The sequence below is a fragment of the Lactuca saligna genome, chromosome 4 (assembly GCF_052625555.1).
Source record: "Lactuca saligna cultivar CGN05327 chromosome 4, ASM5262555v1, whole genome shotgun sequence".
NCBI lineage: Eukaryota > Viridiplantae > Streptophyta > Magnoliopsida > Asterales > Asteraceae > Lactuca > Lactuca saligna.
The window spans coordinates 278043515-278066707 of record NC_136420.1 but is presented as its reverse complement, the minus strand read 5'-3'; the positions used below and the strand labels follow the sequence as shown (position 1 = coordinate 278066707).

Sequence of the window (23193 nt, the reverse complement as noted above, 5' to 3'; positions counted from 1 at the left end):
CAATGTGCAATATGAAATCTCGATATTTTATGATGGAGTCAATGTGTGTACTCGCCAACTACTAGACTCTCAAGGGCCCATGCCATAAAAGGATCCGGAAACAAATAAAGCTTTAATTGAAGAATTAGCCAAGCATTCAACGGGGTATCACAACCCAACGGGAGAGGATACCACAAGAATAAAATCGAATATAGATGGAGTTTCTGAAGTCATAATGATGGTAATGACGAAACTCGATGCCTTGGAAAATAGGCTCACAAAAATGGATGGATCAATTAATGTGGTACATGATAGATGTGAATATTGTGGAGGACCTCACTCTGTATGGGATTGTGAATTGGAATACAAGAGAGCTCAATACACAACAAAATATCAGCAACTCGAGCATAATCTCTACGAACTAGAACGAGTCCAATCCGGGAAGATAGATGCTCTCGAGTCGATGCTATTCAGATTCATTGAAGCTGGCAAAAAAAGACATGATGCAACTGATGCAACACTTAGAGATCAACAAGCATCTATTTTAAGCATCCACATACAAGTTGGGCAATTAACAAAACTTGTACAAGAAAAGCTACCAGATCTTCTTTCAAGAAAAGTCGAGTTAATCCCAATGGCTAAAGTCATGGCCGTTGATAGAGAAGAAGAAGATAATTAGTGCCTCTGAAGGACCTTAAAGAGGAGTCTAATCAGTCACTCAAAGTAAAAAACAAAGAATATGAAAAGCATTGTGAAGCTGCCCAGTCGTCATGACGTGGAGGCAATAGTGCCACGACGTAATCAATAAAGAAGATTATGATTTTTCTGTAGTTGAGTCATATCGACCACCTCTTCCTTTCCCATCTCGTGCCATTGAAAATTTGGTGAAACAAGAAAACACGAAGTTCCTTAAGCATGATGAATTTGAACTCATGAAGGAAGAAGTGTAGGAAGAATGGGAAGAGCCTTTACCCGAAGAGCAATTGGAAAAAGAAGTGAATTGTTCTAAACCTCCAGTTTCAATGCCTATGGTTTTTGAGGTGTTTTCTTTTACAAGACCACCAAATCAAGTCACAGAGCCTATTGAAGAAAAAGAAGTAGAGAGTGATGAGTCTCATTTTGACAAGAAAAACCCAGAAAGAGACAAGACAAAAGCTAAAGACACGAGAATGAGGAAAGAACCTAAGCGGAAACATAAAGAAGATGTCAACCCAACAATGCAAGAAAGTTCAAGAAAGGCATTCAATAGACGGGTTTCCTACAAACGAACAAGGCTCAAGATGATGGAGAATGGGGAGGTTACACTTCCACATGATGAAACATAGAGTAGGAAGGATTCCAGCTCACGACTCTCCAAAAAGAAGCGCTTCTCGGGAGGCGACCTGATGTTTTTAGAGTTTGCATTTTATTTTCTTTTTGATTTAATTTTATTTTTATTTTTTTAGTTTTATTTTACCTTAATCGAATGATGATGTGTTTCTCTAGTTCTTGATCTTATTTTGTAGTGTTGAACGAAAGTAAAGCAATGAAGGAGCTTAATTTGAAGAAGTCATGCTATTTTTGAAGATCATAATTGAAGAACAAGTTTTTGAATAAGTGTGGGGTTCCGACATAATGAAGAGAAAAACATTTTGAAGCATATTTAGTGAAACAAAGAGTGGGAATGGTCTGACACGTTACAAAGAGTCGATGCCTACCTGTTTCAATCTTAGAAGATTCTCTGAGAAGACACCACGACGTGGACATCATCAACACATCGCAATTTTTTTATCGCAACTGAATCTGGCTACACCATGACATGGCATCCTTAAATCACATCGTGGCGACACTATTTTGCTCGAACTTCAAGACCATTTGCTCGACACCATGACGTGGTATTGCTTTCCCACATCGTGGCAGTGGTTCAACACATTTTTCAAGAATGGTTCTTTGATTTCATTCGATCCGACACATTTGTATTCACAAGAAGAAGGTCCAGAAGTACTGTTGCCAACAATTATACGAGAAGTCTAAGCTTTCCACACAAGTCTCAGAGTTTGATTTTGCCACCACTACCCAAGGACCTATTCCAATTCTTCCTTTTTAATTTTTATGTTCTTTAATTGTTTTAGCATGCAATGCGGACATTGAATAAAATAAGTGTGGGGTATATGGTTGAATTTAGGAAAACAAGCATTCTGGTTAAAAAATATTTTAAAAAATGACCAGGATTTAAAAAATTATTAGAAAGACTTGAAATAATAATCTAAAATTAAATATAGTGATAAATAACAAATTAAATGTTAGTATTGTGTAGGATGATCCGATAAGAGCCCAAATGTTTACCTTAGCCAATATATGTTATAGTGTATTTATGGTTTCCCAAGTTTTAATGAAAAGCCATGAGATATGAAAGATAATATGGTAGTTTATATGGCATAATAAGTTTTGCAGCGTGTACCTGAAATCCATCCAGGAGAGTTTATGTAGTTATTATACTTAGACTAATACCTCTAACCAATAAATGTTAAATTTAAGCTCCCTTGCTTAAGCATGTTGGAATTGAGCGGAAAAAAGTGAGTTATATAAAAAAAGAGAGAAATTACAAAAAAAAAGTTGTAAGATTTTGGAGCTATCATAGTATGAAGATCAAAAGATCAAAATCCTAAAGAATAAGAAAGTTGAAGATACCAAAAATCAAACAAAAATGTGGTAAATTCAAAGAAATCAAAGAGCAAATATCAAAGAAGGGATGAATTCAAAGAGCTCCATTGTTGTATCATAGTTGTAATTCTTTCTAGATCATATGTATGCTTGGGAAACTTAAACAAAAATACCTCGCGGTTAAGAAAGATTTATGAGGATGGATTCGAAGGATTGCAAAAATGAGTGTCGCATAAATTAAGGGGTGAATGTTCATAAGGATTGTGAGTATTTAGGATTGGAAAGTTTTTAGGAATTATAAACACACATACATGCATTGCGGTCTTGGGATAATGGCTGTGTTTAAAATGGATTGTTTTATACGATATTGGTAAGATAAAATTCAGTTTGCTTGGGGGCAACCAAAGGTTAAGTGTAGGGTATTTTGATATATGCATATCTACATATATTTTTTACATCATATCTTAATATTTTTAGCTATATTTATGTTTATTATAGAACAAAAGGTACTTATTATGTTTAATATTTGTTATATAGAATAAAAAAACATGCTCGGGAGCAATATGGAAGCTAGAAGAAGGAAAATGCGAGCTTAGGCAAGAAGAAGACACGAGAAGGATGTTGCTGGACAGCTTGACCCCTCGTCACTATTTTGACCATATCTCATGACTCTTAAGTCCGATTAAGGTGATTCAAAATGATCTGATAACTAGACACAATTTTGGACAACTTTCGTGTTTTGAGAAAAGCCAGATTTCCAACCATGACGTGGTGAATGGAATCTTCGCAATTCTTGATGTTGGCTTAGGAATATGGGATAAACACGAGGACCACGACGTGGTGGCCAAATTTTAGGCAAGTGTGTGTGTGTGTGTGTGTATATATATATATATATATATCCGAACATTATGACGAATTGAGAGGCTTAGAGGTGACTTTCTGGAGAAGTATTGTGACAAAAACCCTTCTAAGAACCCTTTGGGGTCGATTTTGAAGCCAGGAAGTCAATTGGAGCAAGGATTCACATCTACACATTCGGTTTGCTTAGTTTAATGATGTTTAGCTTAGTTTACCTTATTTTTATGTGTTCATCGACTGTGATTATGGGCTAAAAACCATTGCTTTCGTTTAGTTGGATGAAACCTAAAACTATAAGTTAGTTTCTTACTTTACGGATTATATGAATTTGGTTTATGCATGTGTTTGATTATCATTATCTAACATGTTAATGTTTGTAACTTTGTTGCTTAAATTCAAGTTTGGTGTAGCTTAGTGACCATTAAATTACATGAACTTTATTACCTAGTGATTTAGTGACCATTAAATTCTAGAGCTAGGATCCACCAAATCTTAGATAAGTAATAAAAGCAAAAAAAAATTAGTTGTGTTGGAGAACATAGTTGTGACCATATTTGTGTTTTATTAGATAATTCTTGCATAGCCAATTCATAATAAATAACTAATTTTGTGTTTTGCTTGTGTATTACCATACAAGGTAGTTCATGAACTAGTGAAAATATTAGTAAATTTGGACTTGAATTTCTAATTACATATAACTTGGTAACCAACTTCATTAATCCATAAATAAGAACTAACCATAGGAAAAGGTGGATTCGGAACTAAACGAAAGTGTTTTTAATATACTGATTACAATCGTTTTTAGTTGAGTGCTTAAGCTTTTTCTGAACTTGTAAAATCAGATAAAAAACCTCCCATTTTAGTTGTTTTTCTTAGTTTAGCTTTTAGTAGTTATTTTATTAATTAAATACCGTTCCCTGTGATCAACATCCGACTTACCTAAACTATTTTATAATTCGACTAGGTACACTACCTAGGTGCATTCTAGTTAGTTATGTTTGTTAGGTTATAAATTTAAAACTAGGTAAATATAATTTGCACCACATCAGATGCCTACGATGATGCATGGCTTAAATGATCATGCCCTCTTGATGATTCCCACGACGTAATAAGAGAAGGGCCATAAAGTGGCGATTGTTTCGGCCCAAGCCCATAATTATAAGGTTTCTCCCATATTTAAGCACCATCTCCCTAGGATTTGGGCATCCTCTTCAACCTTTAACCCTATAAACTTGAAACCTCAGCCTCACTGGGAAGTTTTGACTCATTTTGGTGTTTTTAGTAAACTTAGAGAGAAAGAGAATAAGTTTTGGTGCAAGAGTCAAGCAAGAAACTCCTCCCCATATTTGAGGTCGTCTTCTGGATCATTTTCTAGTCTTCATAATCTTACCTTTTTGGTTACTTCTTAGTAGATCTAGGATTGTTTTGCTTATTTGGGTCTTTTTCTAAGTTTTAAATGGTCCTATGAGATAAAGTTTGCAACTTTATTGCTCATCTAGGTCCTTTAAGTCTTATATATTGCATATCTAGGTTTTGGTATGGATTTATGGATATTTCTTGGAGTTTTAGGTCATTTCTCTTCATTATGACCTAGTTGAGTGGAGGTCATGCGTGTCCATAAAGTTGACATTATTATGAACCATTTGGGTCCCTAGAAGCCGCGTGGAAAGTTTAAGCTAAGGGTTTAATGGATTAAGAGCTTATACAATTAAGTTGTCTTCAACCAATACTCACGACGTGACCACTTGTAATCCATAACCATTCTTTAACATTACCAAGTAACACACAATATTATTCCTTAGGATTAACCACACAATACCCTATTTCTAACCATATATGTTCCTTTTTCCATTGTCTTTTTATTGATTATTTAAATAGGTTTTTCACAACTACCCTAAACATACGTGGCCACTTGCAATCCATAACCATTCTTTAACATTACCAAGTAACATGCAAGATGATTCATTGGGATTAACCACACAATACCCTATTTCTAACCATATATGTTCCTTTTTCCATTATCTTTTTATTGTTTATTTCAATAGTTTTTTCACAACTACCCTAAACAACATTAGTGTAATACTTATGCATAAATTTGTTGCATTTGTCCTATTATTGTTACATGTATTTGGTTTTGGTACTTCAACCTATTGAACATAAGATTTTTCAATCCAGGCAAATCTAGCTAATGATGCATAAAGCTTATAGTTTCCAATCTATATGAAGCATAAATTATTACTTATGATGTCTGTTTTTTCCACTCTTAAAATGACATGATCAATAACTCCATATTTTGCACACACATTCCACATTTTGCGACTACCCATAGTAGGTGGGAGCTTAATAATTTGAATAGACTATGAGACTCATTGCAAGTCTGAAGCATTTTAATTATGTGAACGATGCCCAATATAGTACAAAACCCCTACTCGATTACAATGATGATTTTTTCACCTAGCAACATTACGCCAATTTTTCTCCGAGATCATATCTAGACCCCCGAAAACCACTTTCCACCATTAATTTAAATAAAAACAATCCAAGAAAAAAAACATAAAAATATAACTTATGTGAGAAACAATTCTCCTAATAATCTCAATTAAATAATTAGGATCGACCAATCAACAATTTGACTTTGAAACCCAAATCATAAGGGGAAAATAAGGCTTCTGTATGAATAACCCTCCTCCCTTGATTGGAGGATGTCGGTAATCCTAGTCACTACAAGTTAGTCGACATCAACTCAAAGAGAGGTTACCAAAGCTCAAATGTTCAATAATAAGCTATACAAACTATTATTTAACATACTTTAACATTTTATAATAGTTGGAACATGTAACTTTAATAACAACTAACCTAATCAAATTTATGATAGGCTAATAGTTGACATATGCAATTATGTAGTCACATATTCTCACACTATATGAACAAAATCCATAAGATTAAATGCTAAATGTATATCAAGTAAGATCTTTGGGTAGTTAAACAGTAAAACTTGTTATTTTCATGATACCTTAATGAGAATATTTAAGTTTTATTTCAATTCGATCACCTTCTAATCAAATTTGTTCCATTTATAAGAGTGAAGATATTTTGCAAAAACCCACGATTTAGAGAGGTGGGTATGTGCAACGCCCCAATGGGCGTTATTAGGTGTTATAACACGTGAACACCCCCCCCCCCCCCCCCCTTCCACTTTCCCGATATGAGGCGTTATTAACTTGCGTGTTGCTCCCCGTTACCACCATAATATTTTATAACACCGGTGTGGGCATTGCCCACACCTACCGGTCTTAGGAAAATCTAATGTGTTACTTGATACCATTCAACTTTAAAATCTGACCAAAAAAATCATATCAAACACATTTATTTTTATGTTGCACGTATTATTAAAATTTTACCATCTAAAAGGGGCCAGAAGGGTCCTTTTTTAAACCATGGCAGATGCCATATCCATTATGCAATCAATAGGAATCTATATTCCCCAAAAAGGGCCAAAATTTTCTTCCTTCACACTTTCTTTAAAGTGCAACCTTTGTTTTGTTAACTTTTTCTTTTTTATAAATCAGTGAATACTTTTTTAACAGATGAAAATGACTATTAAAGAACTTCATTTGTGGAACCAATGATAACTAATTCTATAATATTGAAACCTTGAATTGGGAAAAACACAGAATCAATAGAAGCGTTTTAGAAAATACTGAAAGAAAAGTCTTGATGAAAAAGTAAAGAAACCGTATTCAAAAGAGAGCTAAGGTTGATGCTAAAATATTTAATCATAATTTGATGAACAATGAATATATCTTTAAGTTGCATTGAGAACGTTCAAGACTTGTGGGTTATTTGATAATATTTAAAAAAAACTATCAAATGTATTTTTTAATCGAAGTTTTCAGTGTCTTTGATACAATCTCTGATTGAATCAATACCATCGAATAATTAAAAAATGCTAATTTCATTTAACTATCAAAAACTTGTCATCATTTAATTTAAACGAATTTAATCAAACAATCCTTTAATAGAGAAAAATGCATTTTGGATTAACTAGAATTTTGTTTATATATGAATATTCTTTTAACCAAATTCAAGAAAAATGTTTCAATAAATAAACTATACATAATTAATGATTTAATATATAAAATTACGTATCCTTTTTAAATTATAACTTATATAAAAAAATTCATTGTTCTTCCATTGCATTTTTTAAGCACGTTAGTTTTTAAATATCATTTTAAGTTTCTATATAAAATTTATATTTATTTTCGAACAACAAATATAATCTAAATCCTAAATTATTTCTAAATTTACCTTTTTCTCATACAAGAAAAATAAAATACAAAATAATGATGAACAAAAAGCCTTGGTAGATAAAATTTGTATAGACAACATTTAATAACACAACAAAGACCTAAAATAATCTACCATTGAAGTATAGCTTTTAAATAATTTAAATCATATTATTAATGAGGCAAATAAAAAGGGAAATAATCTATTTATGTAAAAGAATATTCAAATGCATGAGAGAGAAGCAAGTGTTTAAGTTGGGTACTTGAGTGTCCCTTTAAATCTGTGTGTTTTTGGGGTTTTGTAAGCAAAGTCAGTAACTGAGAGAGAAAAAGAGAGGGCAATGCGCACAGCGGCGCAAAATACGCGAAACCTACTCTACTGGTCGCCTTTCTCTCCCACTATACACCCGCTACTCCGGCTAACATACGCTCCCATGCTTCCTTCCGTTACATATTCTTGAATAGCCTTCTTCCCCTTCTACAATGCGTCAACGTCCTCCGCCGTTAATGGCGGCCGTTGCTTTTCTCTTCTTTCTCGTTTTCCAATCCCCCACTTTGCTAATACATGCTGATAGTTCTCCAGAAACCCTAGCAGAGATCGATGCACTTGTTGATTTCAAGCTTAATCTCCATGATCCGCTTGGTGCATTCACCAGCTGGGACCGGTCCACTGCTTCGGCTCCATGTGACTGGCGCGGCGTCGGTTGCTCCGATGGCCGCGTCACCGACCTTCGTCTCCCTCGCCTTCAGCTACGCGGTGTGCTCTCGAGCAAGCTTGGTAATCTGAGGATGCTGCGGAGGTTGAGCCTCCGGTCGAATAACTTCAATGGGAGTATTCCTTCGTCTCTGTCGAAATGTGATCTGTTGCAGTATGTTTTTCTTCAGTATAACTCGTTGTCCGGCGATATTCCGCCGGAGATCTCGAACTTAAACGAGCTTCTGATATTTAACGTCGCCGGAAACAATATTTCTGGTGAAGTTCCGGAGAATCTCCCTTCAAGCTTACGGTACCTCGATCTCTCCTCAAATTCGCTCTCCGGGGAATTACCGGGTAACCTCTCCGACTTACCTGATCTTCAACTCATAAATCTCTCGCACAATCTCTTCACTGGTGCTATTCCGGAGAGATATGGAGCTTTACAGAAGCTTGAGTTCCTCTGGCTTGATCATAATCAGTTGCAAGGGACGTTACCTTCGGCGATTGCGAACTGTACTTCACTTGTTCATTTTAGCGCTGACGGGAATGAAATCGGAGGTGTTATTCCGGCGGGAATAGGCTCGATTCCTAAGATACAAGTAATCTCTCTCTCAAACAACAATCTCACTGGTTTAATTCCGGCGTCTATTTTCTGTGGCGTTTCGGTTTCTCAACCTTCTCTGAAGAACGTTCAGTTAGGGTTTAATGCATTCATAAATATCGTACCTCCTCCATCTTCCAGCTGTTTTAGTGTTCTTCAAGTTTTGGATCTTCAACAGAATCAGATTCACGGGGATTTCCCTTTGTGGCTGACTAATTTATCCACATTAACAGCTTTAGATCTTTCTGGTAATCATTTGTCGGGTAAAATTCCAAGTGAGATCGGAAATTTGAAACGATTAGAGGAGCTGAAGTTGGCAAATAATTCGTTAACCGGATTGTTTCCAAGTGAAATCAAGCAAATCAGTAACTTAAAAGTTCTAAATCTCGAAGGGAATTTGTTCACCGGTGAAATCCCCAAGTTTTTAAGCGAGATGAGAGGGCTTAAGATGCTACATTTGGGTGGAAATCGATTCAATGGCAGCATTCCTTCAAGTTTTAGCAATCTTTCACAGCTCGAAACACTTAGCTTGAGAGATAATTCACTCACCGGAACCTTGCCAGACGATCTCATGTCAATGAGCAATCTCACAACCTTAAACCTCGCCGGAAACAAGTTTTCCGGTGATATTCCGGTGAGCATTGGAAATCTGAAAGCGATATCAGTTCTGAACTTGAGTGGGAATGGATTTTCAGGCAAGATTCCGGGAAGCATTGGGAGTCTCTACAAGCTCACCGCTCTTGATTTGAGCAAACAGAATCTCACCGGAGAGTTGCCGTTGGATCTCTTTGGTTTACCCAGTCTCCAAGTAATTGCACTACAAGAAAATAAATTCTCCGGCGATGTTCCCGAAGGTTTCAGCAGCTTATTAGGTTTGCATTACTTAAACCTCTCTTCAAATCTCTTCTCCGGTCAAATCCCTTCAACTTTCAGCTTCCTCAAGTCATTATCTGTTCTCTCTTTGTCAAACAACAATATCTCCGGCAAGATTCCACCGGAGCTTGGGAACAGTTCCGATCTTCAGATTCTCAATCTGGGTTCAAATACTTTGACCGGGTCAATCCCTTATGATCTTTCACGCCTCTCCCATTTAACCCAACTCGATTTAAGCAACAACAATCTCTCCGGTGAAATCCCACAAGAATTTTCCGATATCCCATCCCTGAACTCAATCCTTCTGAACTCCAACCATCTTTCCGGCAACATTCCGGCGACCTTCTCTTCTTTACCTAATCTCACTTCACTAGACCTCAGTTCAAACAACTTAACAGGTGAAATCCCAACAAATCTCACAGAAATCCCAACCTTGATTTATCTCAATCTCTCAAACAACAATCTCCAAGGAAAAATACCCGAATCATTAGCTTCAAGATTCAACAACGAATCCGATTTTTCCGGTAACACTAATTTATGCGGGAAGCCATTGAACAAAAAATGCAAAGATAAAACCAGCAGCAGCCGGAAAAGACTGATTCTTCTAATCATTGTGGCGGTTGCCGGAGCATTTCTCATGTCAATCTGCTGTTGCTTCTACACCTACAGCCTCCTCCGGTGGCGGAAACGGCTCAAACAAAACTCAAAATCCGGCGACAAAAAGCGTCCAAGCCCCCACCGAAGCTCCGGGACACGAAGCTCCGGCGAAAATGGCGGCCCAAAACTCGTCATGTTCAACAACAAGATCACCCTCGCCGAAACCCTAGAAGCCACACGCCAATTCGATGAAGAAAATGTTTTATCCCGAACGCGATTCGGATTAATCTTCAAAGCATGTTACAATGATGGAATGGTGTTATCGATTCGAAGATTACAAAACGGGGTCCTCGAAGAAATCGCGTTTAAAAAAGAAGCCGAACTCCTCGGAAAAATCCGTCACCGGAACCTAACCGTTCTTCGCGGGTACTACGCGGGCCCACCGGACCTCCGACTGCTGGTATACGACTACATGCCAAACGGAAACCTAGCTACACTTCTTCAAGAAGCATCGCATCAAGACGGACATGTTTTGAATTGGCCAATGCGACATTTAATCGCGCTCGGTATCGCCCGGGGATTAGGGTTTCTCCATTCGACTGCAACCGTACACGGCGACATAAAGCCGCAAAACGTCCTCTTCGATGCGGATTTCGAAGCGCACGTTTCCGAATTCGGCCTCGCGGTCCTCGCCGGAGCGTCGTCGCCGGAAACCGCCGCGTCGGTAGGGTACGCGTCGCCGGAGGTGGTGTTGACCGGAGAAGTTACGCCGGAATCGGATGTTTATAGTTTCGGGATTGTGTTATTGGAGTTGTTGACGGGGAAGAAACCGGTGATGTTTACACAAGATGAGGATATTGTGAAATGGGTTAAAAGGATGTTACAAACGGGTCAAGTATCGGAGCTTTTGGAACCCGGGTTACTTGAGTTGGACCCGGAGTCATCCGAATGGGAAGAGTTTTTGCTTGGTGTGAAGGTCGGACTGTTGTGTACTGCGCCCGACCCTCATGACCGCCCTACGATGGCGGATATTGTTTTTATGCTGGAAGGTTGTCGGGTCGGGCCAGATATTCCTTCATCTGCTGACCCGACCAGTCAACCTTCACCGGCTTAAAAATCTAACATGTTAGATATGTGGAATGCTAGATTTTTATTTTTAATTTGATTTTTGTTTGTTTGACATTAATTTTCAATTGATGTTTCCGATTTGATTGTAGTAATGTAGTTCAGAAATTCGATGTTTTCAATGTGTCAATTTTGTTTATGTATATGAATTATTGGTTGTTTGGAGTCAAAGGAGAGGTGGAGGAGTCATGTGGTGGGGGTCATCGGAAGTCGAAGTTCCGGCGAAGGGGTGTCAGAGGTCACGTGAGGGTCACTGGGGTTGCTGACAATATAGCCGTTAATGAATCACAGTGTCATTTTTTATTTTTATTTTTTAATTTAATTATTCTCACTTTTAGATGATTTTATATTGGGAATTTATAGCTATGAATCTCGTGATATATCAATGTACACTGCGTACTATTGTCAGTAACAAAATGTACAACGAGAGCATAACAATATTTCGATAAGGACATAAGGTCACAAGAAATATGGTTAAGGTTTTAATTTTTTATTAAATGAATTAATGTGAGCAATTTTGGTATATTTATTTATTTATTTTTTTAAATTTATTTATGTTATAAATAAGTAATGAATTATTATATTCTAAAGAATATTATTTTACAAACAAAAATAAATAATTTGTTCTGAATAGATATTTTTTAACAATGATATTTTGTTAAAAAGATAAATAGTTCATTTTTGTTTTTGAAGAGCAGTTTGCATGTCAGACAAATATAAGATTATGTATGAGGTTAAAATTTGGATACTTTTATCATAAAGGAAATTACATGACTTGATAATTGGGTGTTTAAATTGTACATTATTATTGATACATTTGTAGATCAGATTTAAAGTTAATAATTCAATCATACACAATTAAAATATAAAACTACCAACTAAATTAAAGTGCTTATGGAAAAGTTATTCCTATTTAATATTTGAAAATTTGAAATGGTGTATTATTCAAGAACAAAATTGCAATATAAAATATATTTTCACAAAGCAACCGTTACGAAACAAATAGAGTACTGTATAGAAGCACATGATAATTTTGTCGTTGGTGATTATTAATGTCATAAAATTAATTAAATAAATTTAAATGTCCTTGAAAACCCAACCAAATTTCTTCATTTTGTCTTCTTTCATTCATATATAATAATAATAATTCATGTTGACAGTCAATGCTGACCAATGAGTTATGACATTAAAGACATTCAATTTAACAAAAAGTGAAATGGAAGGACCCCCTACCAAATATGGATCCACTTGAGTAACAGTGTAAAACTTTTTTTTCTACAATATTTTAAAATTTGAAAATTGATTTTTTAATTGAATCGGTTTGATAATTTGTTTACGATTTAATCTTGTATATTTTTTCAGTTTTTATTTTTATTTTCCATCAATGTAACTTGAATTTTCTTTTAAGCCTATTATGATCTAAGTAAAAACTATGTATTATAGAGATGATGTTCTTAGTGAGAATTAAATATTTCATAGTGTGTAAATTTTGAGTTTTTAATACATTTCTTACTAACCATTTCTCAATAGGAAAAATGTCCATTTTTGAGTCGTGGAAATGGCAACATTACACATTGAGAAATAGACCGTTTTTCGCATAGGACATAGCTTAGAGTAGAAAATGGCTACTTTGCTTAGAGAAATGACATTTTCACAATGGCCTTATTTCTCACTATTTAATCGTTATATTATGTTTTGTATATATTGGGTGTTTGAAGTTTTAGCAAGCTACTAAAAAAATCATTTATGGAAGTTCCATGCGTCAGAATTTTAAGTGGAGATGAGATGGTCATCTGAGGTGTTTCGCAAATATATAAAGTAGGAAAACATGAACAATCTCGTGTATGAAAGCCACTATTGGAGGTCCATAAATATATAAAGTTAAACAAACGTTGATGATATTATTGATTTAGCAACTATCATCTAACAATGATATTATTAATTCATCATTTATCATCTTCCACGACCCTACATCATAAACAACAATGAAAAAAGACAATCTTATTAATTTGGAAAAAAAAATATATTTGAAAAGTAATACAAAATACTCCCTTTTGGTAAAGATGTCTTCTTGGCCATTTTGTTTATATAAAAGTCTACAAAACAATGAGCATTAGAATTTTAACCAACAAAAATATGTCTTACTTTTATTAGAGAAATTCGTTATATTGGTTATCTTCAAATGACCAACATACTTATTTTTTTAGAATGATGACACACTCAAATATACACTATCATATAAGAATCGAACTCTTAACTTTTAAACATTTTGAAGAAGTCACATTTCACTGTACCACTAGAAGTAATCGACTAAAGATGGACTTGAAACCAAATCCAAAAGGGAAGTATCGATGACTTCGACCGAAGGTGTATTGATCCAAAATCCAATGGTAAAAATTTCCGTTTTTAAATAGTAAAAACACTTTTCCATAAACCATGAAATCTCATTACAATTGTTTTCAAATTAAAATCCATAATAATATTATTTCAAACATCAGAGTGTCCCATAAAACGTCTGTGTGAGAGTGCACGTCGCGCCATCACGCCTTGCCCTTGTCCTTGGGATCCGATGTACCTGAAACAAATCCACAACCTGCAAGCTAATGCTTAGTGAGTTCCCCAGAGCATACCCCACACACAAACCACAGAACACATATCATATTAGCTATGAAGCTACATATATCACATAAGTAATGCATACATAAACTTGTAAGGATGCCGTAGGCTCCCCCCAAGGTCTTACACCTTCGTGCCATTGACTACCCCACATGGTCTTTACCTGGGAATGTCATGGGCTACCCCACATGGTCTTACATCCAACGTGCCATGGGCTACTCCACATGGTCTTTACCTAGGAATGTCATAGGCTACCCCACATGGTCTTACATCCAATTGCCACGGACTCCCCCCGGGGTCTTCCATGCAAAACACACAATCACATAGCATATCAAATCACATAAATGACTAACATCCTACATGCACATACATAAACCTGTAAGGATGTCGTGGGTTCCCCCAGGGTCTTACACCTTCGTGTCATGGGCTACCCTACATGGTCTTTACTAACACATATACCATAAACACATATTGGGTCGGCCTTGGTGCCTTAGACCTATGGGTATGGTGAGAAGACTCATCTCTCGAATGCTAAACTGATAAGCTGAAGTCAGATATATCCCATACGTTGCTCCTTCTCAACTGCCTATAATCATCAAGTGATTAACTTAACACAATCCCATAAATACCCTCAGGTAAACCCTGGTCAAAGTTAAGGTCCACGGTCGAGGTCAATAATCCATGCTGACCTCAACTCGTCGAGTATAGCCAGCCATTCGTCGAGTCCTTGCATAACTCGTCAACTCGCCGAGTCACTTGAGCGACTTGTCGAGTTCCCTAATGTCCATGGCCGCAAACTCTCAACCACAAACTCCTGACCGAAAACGAGTAAACCCTACTCGACTCGTCGAGTCAGCCAAGGGACTTGACGAGTTCCTTCAGTCATCCCAAAGTTCGGCCTTTCCAGAGGGATCTAAGGTCCTAAACTTCAGATCCAACTTCTCCTAGTGAAGATACCACGTAAAGTTGCAAGCTTTACGTGCATGCATGGTCCTCCAATGCTAAAACTCCAAAACTAGACTTCAAACAAGGTTCTTATGCATGGAAAGTGGCTAAACTACATAAAGGGAGCAACTTTGTGCCATTGGGGACCTAAATAGGTCCAAATCTGGGACCATAAGTCCATATTCAAGCTTGACTCCATTTTTCCCAAAAATGGTCATTCACTTCCAAGAAAGGAGATCTAAACAACTAGAGGTCAAGGTCACGTCTTTTTACCTTAGAATGATGGCCAATATGATGTAGATGTTGGATCTACTACTCCTCTCTCGTTTCCTTCTCCTTCAACCTCCACAAATCCTCCAAAATGCTCACAAAGGCTCTTTCTCTCACCAAAAGAGGGTTTATGGTCGAAAACACTCTTCTCTGGGTAGTAGGTTGCTTAAGGAGGCCACAAATGAGCCATAAGTCCTTTAAATATGGTACAAACCCTTGAAAGTTAGGGTTTCTCTTTACAACTCCTACTCGTCAAGTCAGGGCCTTCCGACTCGTCGAGTAGGTCCCGATCCCGCATCCGATCTTGATACTTCTACTCGACGAGTTGATCCTCCAACTCGCCAAGTCCATGACCAAAACCCTAAAATTAAATAAATCAGATAATACCTGGAACAAGTGTTACAGAAAGGTGAAGCCATTATGGTTTTAACTAGAGGCAAAGTATTAATGGCTTTTGCGGAGGGAGAAGTCTTAGAGGCTTCGGCCATTTGGTAATTAAGTTGCGAAGGAAGGTCACTCCTTATCCACACTAGGGTTCTTCAAACATTCCCTCGAAATAGGGTATTGCTGGTAACATAAGCTTTGAATCTGTAGTATCCATGATGCCTTCTAAAGTTTGGTGGGAGTAACCTTCAGACGATTTTTTTTATAGTTTTGAATGTGATCGGTCGATTTTACATTACATTTATTAAAAGTTATTTTCGCAAAGCATTAATAAGTTTGCCTGATGACATGGTAAAGAAAATGATTGTAAGCCGAAGAGATTGAAGAAACGTGGGTTCATGAATTCGAGAATAAAGACAAAAGTGATATAAATTAATCATGAAGTTCAATTAATATAGTTATTGTGTCACACCCCCGAACCAGACGGCGGAAACGTCCGAGGGCTCTTGTGACTCAATTGAATACCATCACAATGAGTATACATGAATCATAACATCATTCGTCACCATGCATTGAAATATTACAACCAATATTGTTTACATTCAGTACATTGTTCAAAACATTACATTCCCAAAACATAAACCGTTCGATACTAATTAAACAAACATTATGACATCATTGGATACATTTTTTTTCGATTTACCTGTTACCTGAGAATATAAGTATTTTGGAAAAACGTCAACATATGAAATGTTGGTGAGTTTATAAGTAAGGTTTGAAAAGAAATGATTTGTATAGTTTTGAAAACCACAGAAAATCCGATATTTTCTAAAAAAAAAAGTGTTGTATATAAAAAAAAATGTGTGAAGATCCGTAAGTATGCTTGTTGATTATTGTAAACGTGAATAATTGTTAAACTTTGTATACATCACATAGTTAAGAGTGTTGAATTCCCCGGGGAAAACCCGATGTTTTCCCAATACATCAAATTACGTGGCTTAGTTTGTGTTATTCCGATACGACGTTGTTTTCGATAATTCCAGGTGACATTGGATTAATTATGGGTTGTGGGTCGTTATAATCACGCATTAATGAAAATGACTAGTTTACAACTAACAAATACAAACGTCCCTTAGGCGTCATCCGTACTACTCACTTAATCCAACCACCCTAACTTCTCATAGCCCCACAACCGAGGAGAAAAGAGGCTACGAAGCCCCCGTTATTTCCATAAGTCGTTCAAGGCTATCGTGAATGTGAAAGGCACTTGGCCCGACTCGCATTTGACTTCTCGACTTTGCTAGCAGTACCAAAGGACCCTTGGGGCCCAACAGCACAATAAAGCTATTGAAAGTCCTTTTACACGGAATTAGGTTGTATAAGGCCCAATAACATGTAAGCGCGTTCCCTTCGGGCCGAAAGATCATGTCATTGGGCTAACTAGGCCCAACAAGCACGATTTGAAACTTTCGAGCCCAAAGATTGTGTATTGACTTCTCGTAAATTACCACGTGTGTATTGAAGTACCATTGTTTATTGATTTTTGATTCATTATTGATTCGAGATTGAATCAATTCGTTTGGTAACGATATTGGTGTTGAAAGTGTAATTATTATTACGTATCGCCGCTAGACGTAGTACTCGTATTTTTATTTTAAGGGGTTTGTTGTTTTAAGAATTAGAGTTTATCTTTTTAAGCCCTTCTTGGATAAAATTTACACTTCGAACCCTTTGTGTATAAAAGAATTCCCATTTTAGTCCTTAAACTATTTTTCTTGACACTTTAGTATCAAAACTTATTGGAAAGACATTTTTAGCACAAATTTACTTGATAAACAGCTTGAGTCCTTCAAAAATGAAATTTTCTCGGTAGAAACCTCCATTTTCGCAACTTTTCCAATTTTGGCCCAAGATGGAATTTTTTTGCATCTTTGGTCCCTTTTTAATTTGAAAAGCATTTTTGGCCCTTGAAATAGTTTTAGTACACAAGTAATCCCCTGTTTTACAGAAATGTGCAGTTTCAGCCCCTCCAAATAAAAAATCTCTCAATTTGGGGCTTCATTGGGCCGAAAAGCCCATTTTGGCCCATTAGGTTTAAAATTCACATTTTTAACCCTTCGAAAGTGTTGATATTCAGAAAATACATATTAGAAACTGTTTAGACTCATCTCAACCTTCAGAATTTATATTTTGTCGTTTTGGACCCCTTAGTTTTGTATTTTTGCCATTTTGAGCCCAAAAATGGGTTTTAAGTCCAAAAATGTTCATATTAACCAACTAGGTTATTTTTCTATACTTGATTAGTGTGAAATGGTAAAAGTTATACTTATTTCATTCTTCTTATTGTAGATCTCGATTTTTAAGTTCTTTTGACTAGTATAAACATCACAATCACATAAGATCATACATATAAGCATAAAAATCACACAATGCATACATATACTCATAGATCTACACATTTGCTTTTATTCTCCCCCACAAAAACTTATAAAAACCGAAAAAGAGGGGGTATGAAGCTCAACTTTGGGTGTGGTTTCGATTTTTGGAAGAAAATGAGAAGAAATTCGGCCTTAGCATCCTTCCTTGGAAGATTTCGAACTTGGATGCTTCTTAGGTGCTAGATCATGAGTTTGAATGAATTAAGAGGTGATTTTTGGATGAAATGAAGTAGCTAGCTTAAGGATCTAAGAGATTTCTTACCTTAAATGATGATTTTTGTGTAAAAATCCCCTTGAATCCTCCTTAGATCTCGAAATATGGATGAGATATGAGAGAATTTCCTTGAGAGAAAGGAGAGTGAAATGTGTGTGTGTGTGTGCTTGGACTCGGCCGAGAGCAAGAGAGAGAGAGAGAGAAAAAAAAAAGAGTTAGCTAGTCATGAAAGTATGTGAGTGCATGGAAGTTTGAGTCTCCTTGCATGGAAGTCCCTTGAACAATTGTGAGGTGGCACTCACAAAGTCGACTCTCCTGTTCTTTTGGGCTTGGGCCGAGAATGGGGAGGGTGAGAGGAGGTTTTTGGGCTTTTTGCCCTTAAGCCCATATTATAGTTAGGTTAGATGATTTTTGGCCCTAAAAAAAATATAAATGTGATTTTTATGACCTATTAGGCTAGATTAGGTTAATTATGATCCAAAATGGTTCATATAATTAATCCATTACCCTCTAGGCCCATTATGGCCAAAAATATTAAATTAAATGGAAGTGGATCCAATTAGAGCCCATTTAAGAGTTCTAAGCCCAAGATAGCCAAATTGGAAGCTTATTGGTCCATTGGGCCCAATAAGGAAGTCCTAGTCCAAAAATGGACTTAAACAAGAACTTCTAGGGTTTCCAATTGCTTAATGACTATTTGAATTGCTTGCATGGGGTGTTTGATTGAAGTTCTGCTGTCATAGAGTATGCATCATACATGCTCTTATGTTTTTGATTCATAATTTGGTTTAAGTGTTGGTTACAAGGCACAAAAATTCCTAATTGTGACATATTGGGAAATGATTGTTTAATTATTTTCTAATTTTGATGAAATTGATAAATTAGTTTAAATAAAACAAAATCATCATATTAAGGGTGAAAAGATGGAAATATGAAATGAAGAATCATAAAGGAAGGCGTTTGAAGGATGCAAACGAGTCAAGCTACTCGAGATCAGCTCGTTAAATGCTTGACTCGAGACCAAATTTAAACGAGTCTGAGCTGAGCTCGAGCTAACTATTAGGCTTGTTTATTAAACAAGCTCGAACAGGCTCGCGAGGCTAAACGAACATATATATATATATATATATATATATATATATATATATATATATATATATATATATATATATATATATATATATATAATACGATTGTTTATTATTTTTATATGTTAAAACAAAAACATATTTCAGGAATTATGGATTTAAGGTATTAGTAAACGAGTATCTTAACGAGTTCGAACCAAACTTAACTTTATTTAGGCTTGTCAGACAATAAACAAGCCGACCTAAACTTATATAATTCTTAACGAGCCCGAGCTGAGCTCCATACTACACAACTCGAATTGAGCTCGAGCCCGAGCTCCATACTACAAAGCTCGAATCGAGACGAGATCGAGCATGAGACCCTTATAACTTAAACAAACCCAAGTTGAGCTTGATTAGGCTTGGGCTCGACTCGGCTCGTTTGCACCCTAGGCAAACATTTCTTTGCATATGGATCCACATTTGACCTATGTTGATCCATTTACACATCTTAACCCGTGTGTTTTAGTTGCCAATCGAAGACCTCGCCCCCAAACCATTCCGATTTTACCTTTAAGCACTCTGACATTTAAACCATCAACCAAAGCCCTATCATTTTTAGAGCTAGCTACTCTGATTAGTATTCACATAACACCCAAAATTAGGACCCCTCTAGTTTTCAAGCCAAGGTCTCCGGTTTTTGGATCCAAGGTTTCTTATTTTTATTAGAAATCATTATTTTTTTAGTTTTTTTTAATCATTTTCCAACTCTTACTCTTTTAATCCTATTTTCATCATATAAATATATAACCCTCTAATTCAAGTATTTGTCTTTCAACGCTATGTTTTCAAGATCGATATGTTGTGTTTTTTCGGTTATTACCATTATATAGTATTGTTGTGTTTTTTGCTAATCATTCGTCTAAAGTACTTAATTTTGTGTTTTATTGCGATGTTTGTTATTTTAATTAAAATACTATATTGCTAATTCATGCACCGTTTCGAGTTCAATTAACACTATTCGTTGAATCAACATACAATATTCAACTATTTTTAATATCTAATGTGTAACATTGTAATGGTTTAATCTAAGACACAATATTGTCAAACCACTAGTTGTGTTTAATCCAATAGATGTGGGTACTAAGACAATTAGGTATATCAACATATTACAAGACTAGAATTAGATCTTTGCATGTTAGCATGTATTGCTATAATCACTTGAACTCATAACATGTTAGCATCATTCAAAAAAACAACACTCCACTTAAAGAATGCCTCAGTGGTGGAACATTTATTCATTTGTTTTTTCTAGACTTTGATTCTAAATTACAATATAATTGCTTAGAAACTTTTTTACTACTCGAATTCAATTACTAAAATTCAATGTGCAATCGCAGATATTGAAAACATTGTTTTACAGATTACAATATAATTTAGAAACTTTCTTTAACACGTGTTAAATCATGAGTTACAATTAAATGTTTACATTCATGATAACCAAGTCTAATAACATTGTTTATGTTAAGTTTTCAGGATTTTCCTAATTTACAAATCTTCATTGGTTTTCCATGATATAAATTTCTCTTTATTAAATTAGTAGTAATATTTATGTTCACAATTTCTGGAAGAGGGCATAAATCATGTATGTATAATGAAAGTTTTTGGACTTAATGAAGTGTCTGAACAAAAATAAATGACTATTTTACCCTTTATATATACACTTTTTGGAAGATGGCTTGTTTGTTTTTCTCAATCAAGTGTTATATGGATAAATAAAGTTGGTGTAAGGGAAGTGTTGTATGAAACAAAAGTATCTTTTTTTTAAACTTATTGAAGGATAAATGACAAATTTAAACTTTATGTTCAAATGTTTTGCCACAATGACTATTTTACCCTTTTGTGCCCATTAAGTCAAAAAGAAACAACACCTAACAATGAGCTTAATAAATAAATAATCATACACCGTTTCACCTTCATGTATTTATGATACAAAATAAGAAAATAAACAATGGTAGCTTTAAGGCTTTATTCAAGGGCAAAAGTGTCATCCAGTTTAATAACTAACAAACAATTTAACAACACAAATATAAAAGCATGATTTTGAATCCTTCTGAACACTGGTGAAACTAACCTGATAATGGAAGGATAAGAAATTGTAAAATGACTTAATCGGCCCTGGATTGACCAGCACGCGAAGAGAGAATGATGCCAACAATGAGACCATATAATGCAAGTGCTTCAGCAAAGATAAGAATCAAAATCATTCCAACAAAAAGCTTTGGCTGCTGTGCATTTGCCCTAATCACATCATTCAAATTAATCACATTAGTATTTTCTTCAGCAAGAAATCTAAGGTAAAACTTGTGATTCGCATAGTTTAGTTCGTGAAACAAATTGAATGGATGCAATAGTTCCACAAATTGTGTTCTATGAATCAAATCCAGTCACGATTTGCCATTAATGAAGCAAAAGTTCTTAAACTTTATCTGATAATCTATTGCCTAATTACTAGCTAACAATTTATGAGGATTGGTATACACAAGACTTCAAAGAATATCAAACAGAAACGCAATAAAATAACGATGAAATCAATGTAAAGGAATACTCTACCTAACACCGGCATCGCCGACGATTCCAATGGCCATTCCGGCGGAAAGTCCGGCAAGACCACAAGCAAGACCAGATGACAGATGAGCGTAACCATCAAACAAGTAATAAGATTTCGCCTTTGGATTGATTCCGGTACTAATAATAACAGCAATGATCAATCCGTAAATACCTAACACTCCCGCCATAACAACCGGCACAATCGACTTCATGACCAGCTCCGGCCTCATCACTCCCATCGAGGCAACACCAACGCCGCTCTTCGCCGTACCATACGCCGCTCCCATACCTTTAGATCCAATTAAAAAGTTATATTATTTACAGAGATGTTGCATCAATGAGTAATGAGTAATGAAATTTGAGCTTAGGGTTTGAGCTTACAGGAGAAAACGAGGGCTGCTGCGGCTCCGAGGAAGCCGAAGAACGGAGCCGTTTCATCGCCGCTGAAAGTAGACGACATGAATTACAACTTTTGATCTGCGGGAGAGATCGTAATGGATTTCGTTTTCCGGTGAACTGGTCGCCGGAGTATGAATATTGATTGAGCAGATAAATATAGCACGCGTACAATCTTGTAGCCTCACGTTTGATGCCAAATTGCCGATTGGTATTTTGTTCTTCTGGATTATTAATGGGCTATAGTTTTATTGGGCTACATTTGGGATTTTATTTTTAGAAAATTGCAAAAATAATCATTTTTACTAATTAATTTACAAATTTAACCGAAAAAAAAAAAAAGATTTCAAAATAACCACCTAAATCGTAGATGGAAATGAGCCATCTGCGATTTTACCCTTCCATCTCCGAAGGTACAAACGTATAAAGTACAGTTATGCTTTAAACACTTGTACATTCACAGATGGAATAGTCCATCTGCGAAATTGTTGTTGCACCTACGATTTTACATAAAAAAAATTATAAAAATATTTTTTTTTCCTTCATTTTTCACTCTTCAATATAGAAAAACTCTCTTTCGGCGATTCCATGTGA

At 35.8% G+C, this 23193-nt stretch overlaps 2 protein-coding genes across 2 annotated transcripts; one reads left to right on the top strand and one right to left on the bottom strand.

Moving 5' to 3' along the window:
- Positions 1–8040: 8040 nt before the first annotated feature.
- LOC145043654 (Leucine-rich receptor-like protein kinase family protein) lies at positions 8041–11781 on the top strand. The gene has a single exon (XM_078992368.1). It carries the CDS (start codon positions 8250–8252, stop codon positions 11646–11648), a length of 3399 nt encoding a protein of 1132 aa, XP_078848494.1. The 5' UTR covers positions 8041–8249; the 3' UTR covers positions 11649–11781.
- A 9817-nt stretch (positions 11782–21598) lies between these two features.
- On the bottom strand, positions 21599–22802 carry LOC145043653 (V-type proton ATPase 16 kDa proteolipid subunit). Its single transcript, XM_078992367.1, has 3 exons — positions 22585–22802; positions 22207–22492; positions 21599–21894 (listed from the first exon to the last, which is right to left on the bottom strand). Exons 1-3 carry the CDS (start codon positions 22661–22663, stop codon positions 21762–21764), a joined length of 498 nt encoding a protein of 165 aa, XP_078848493.1. The 5' UTR covers positions 22664–22802; the 3' UTR covers positions 21599–21761.
- Positions 22803–23193: the final 391 nt, after the last annotated feature.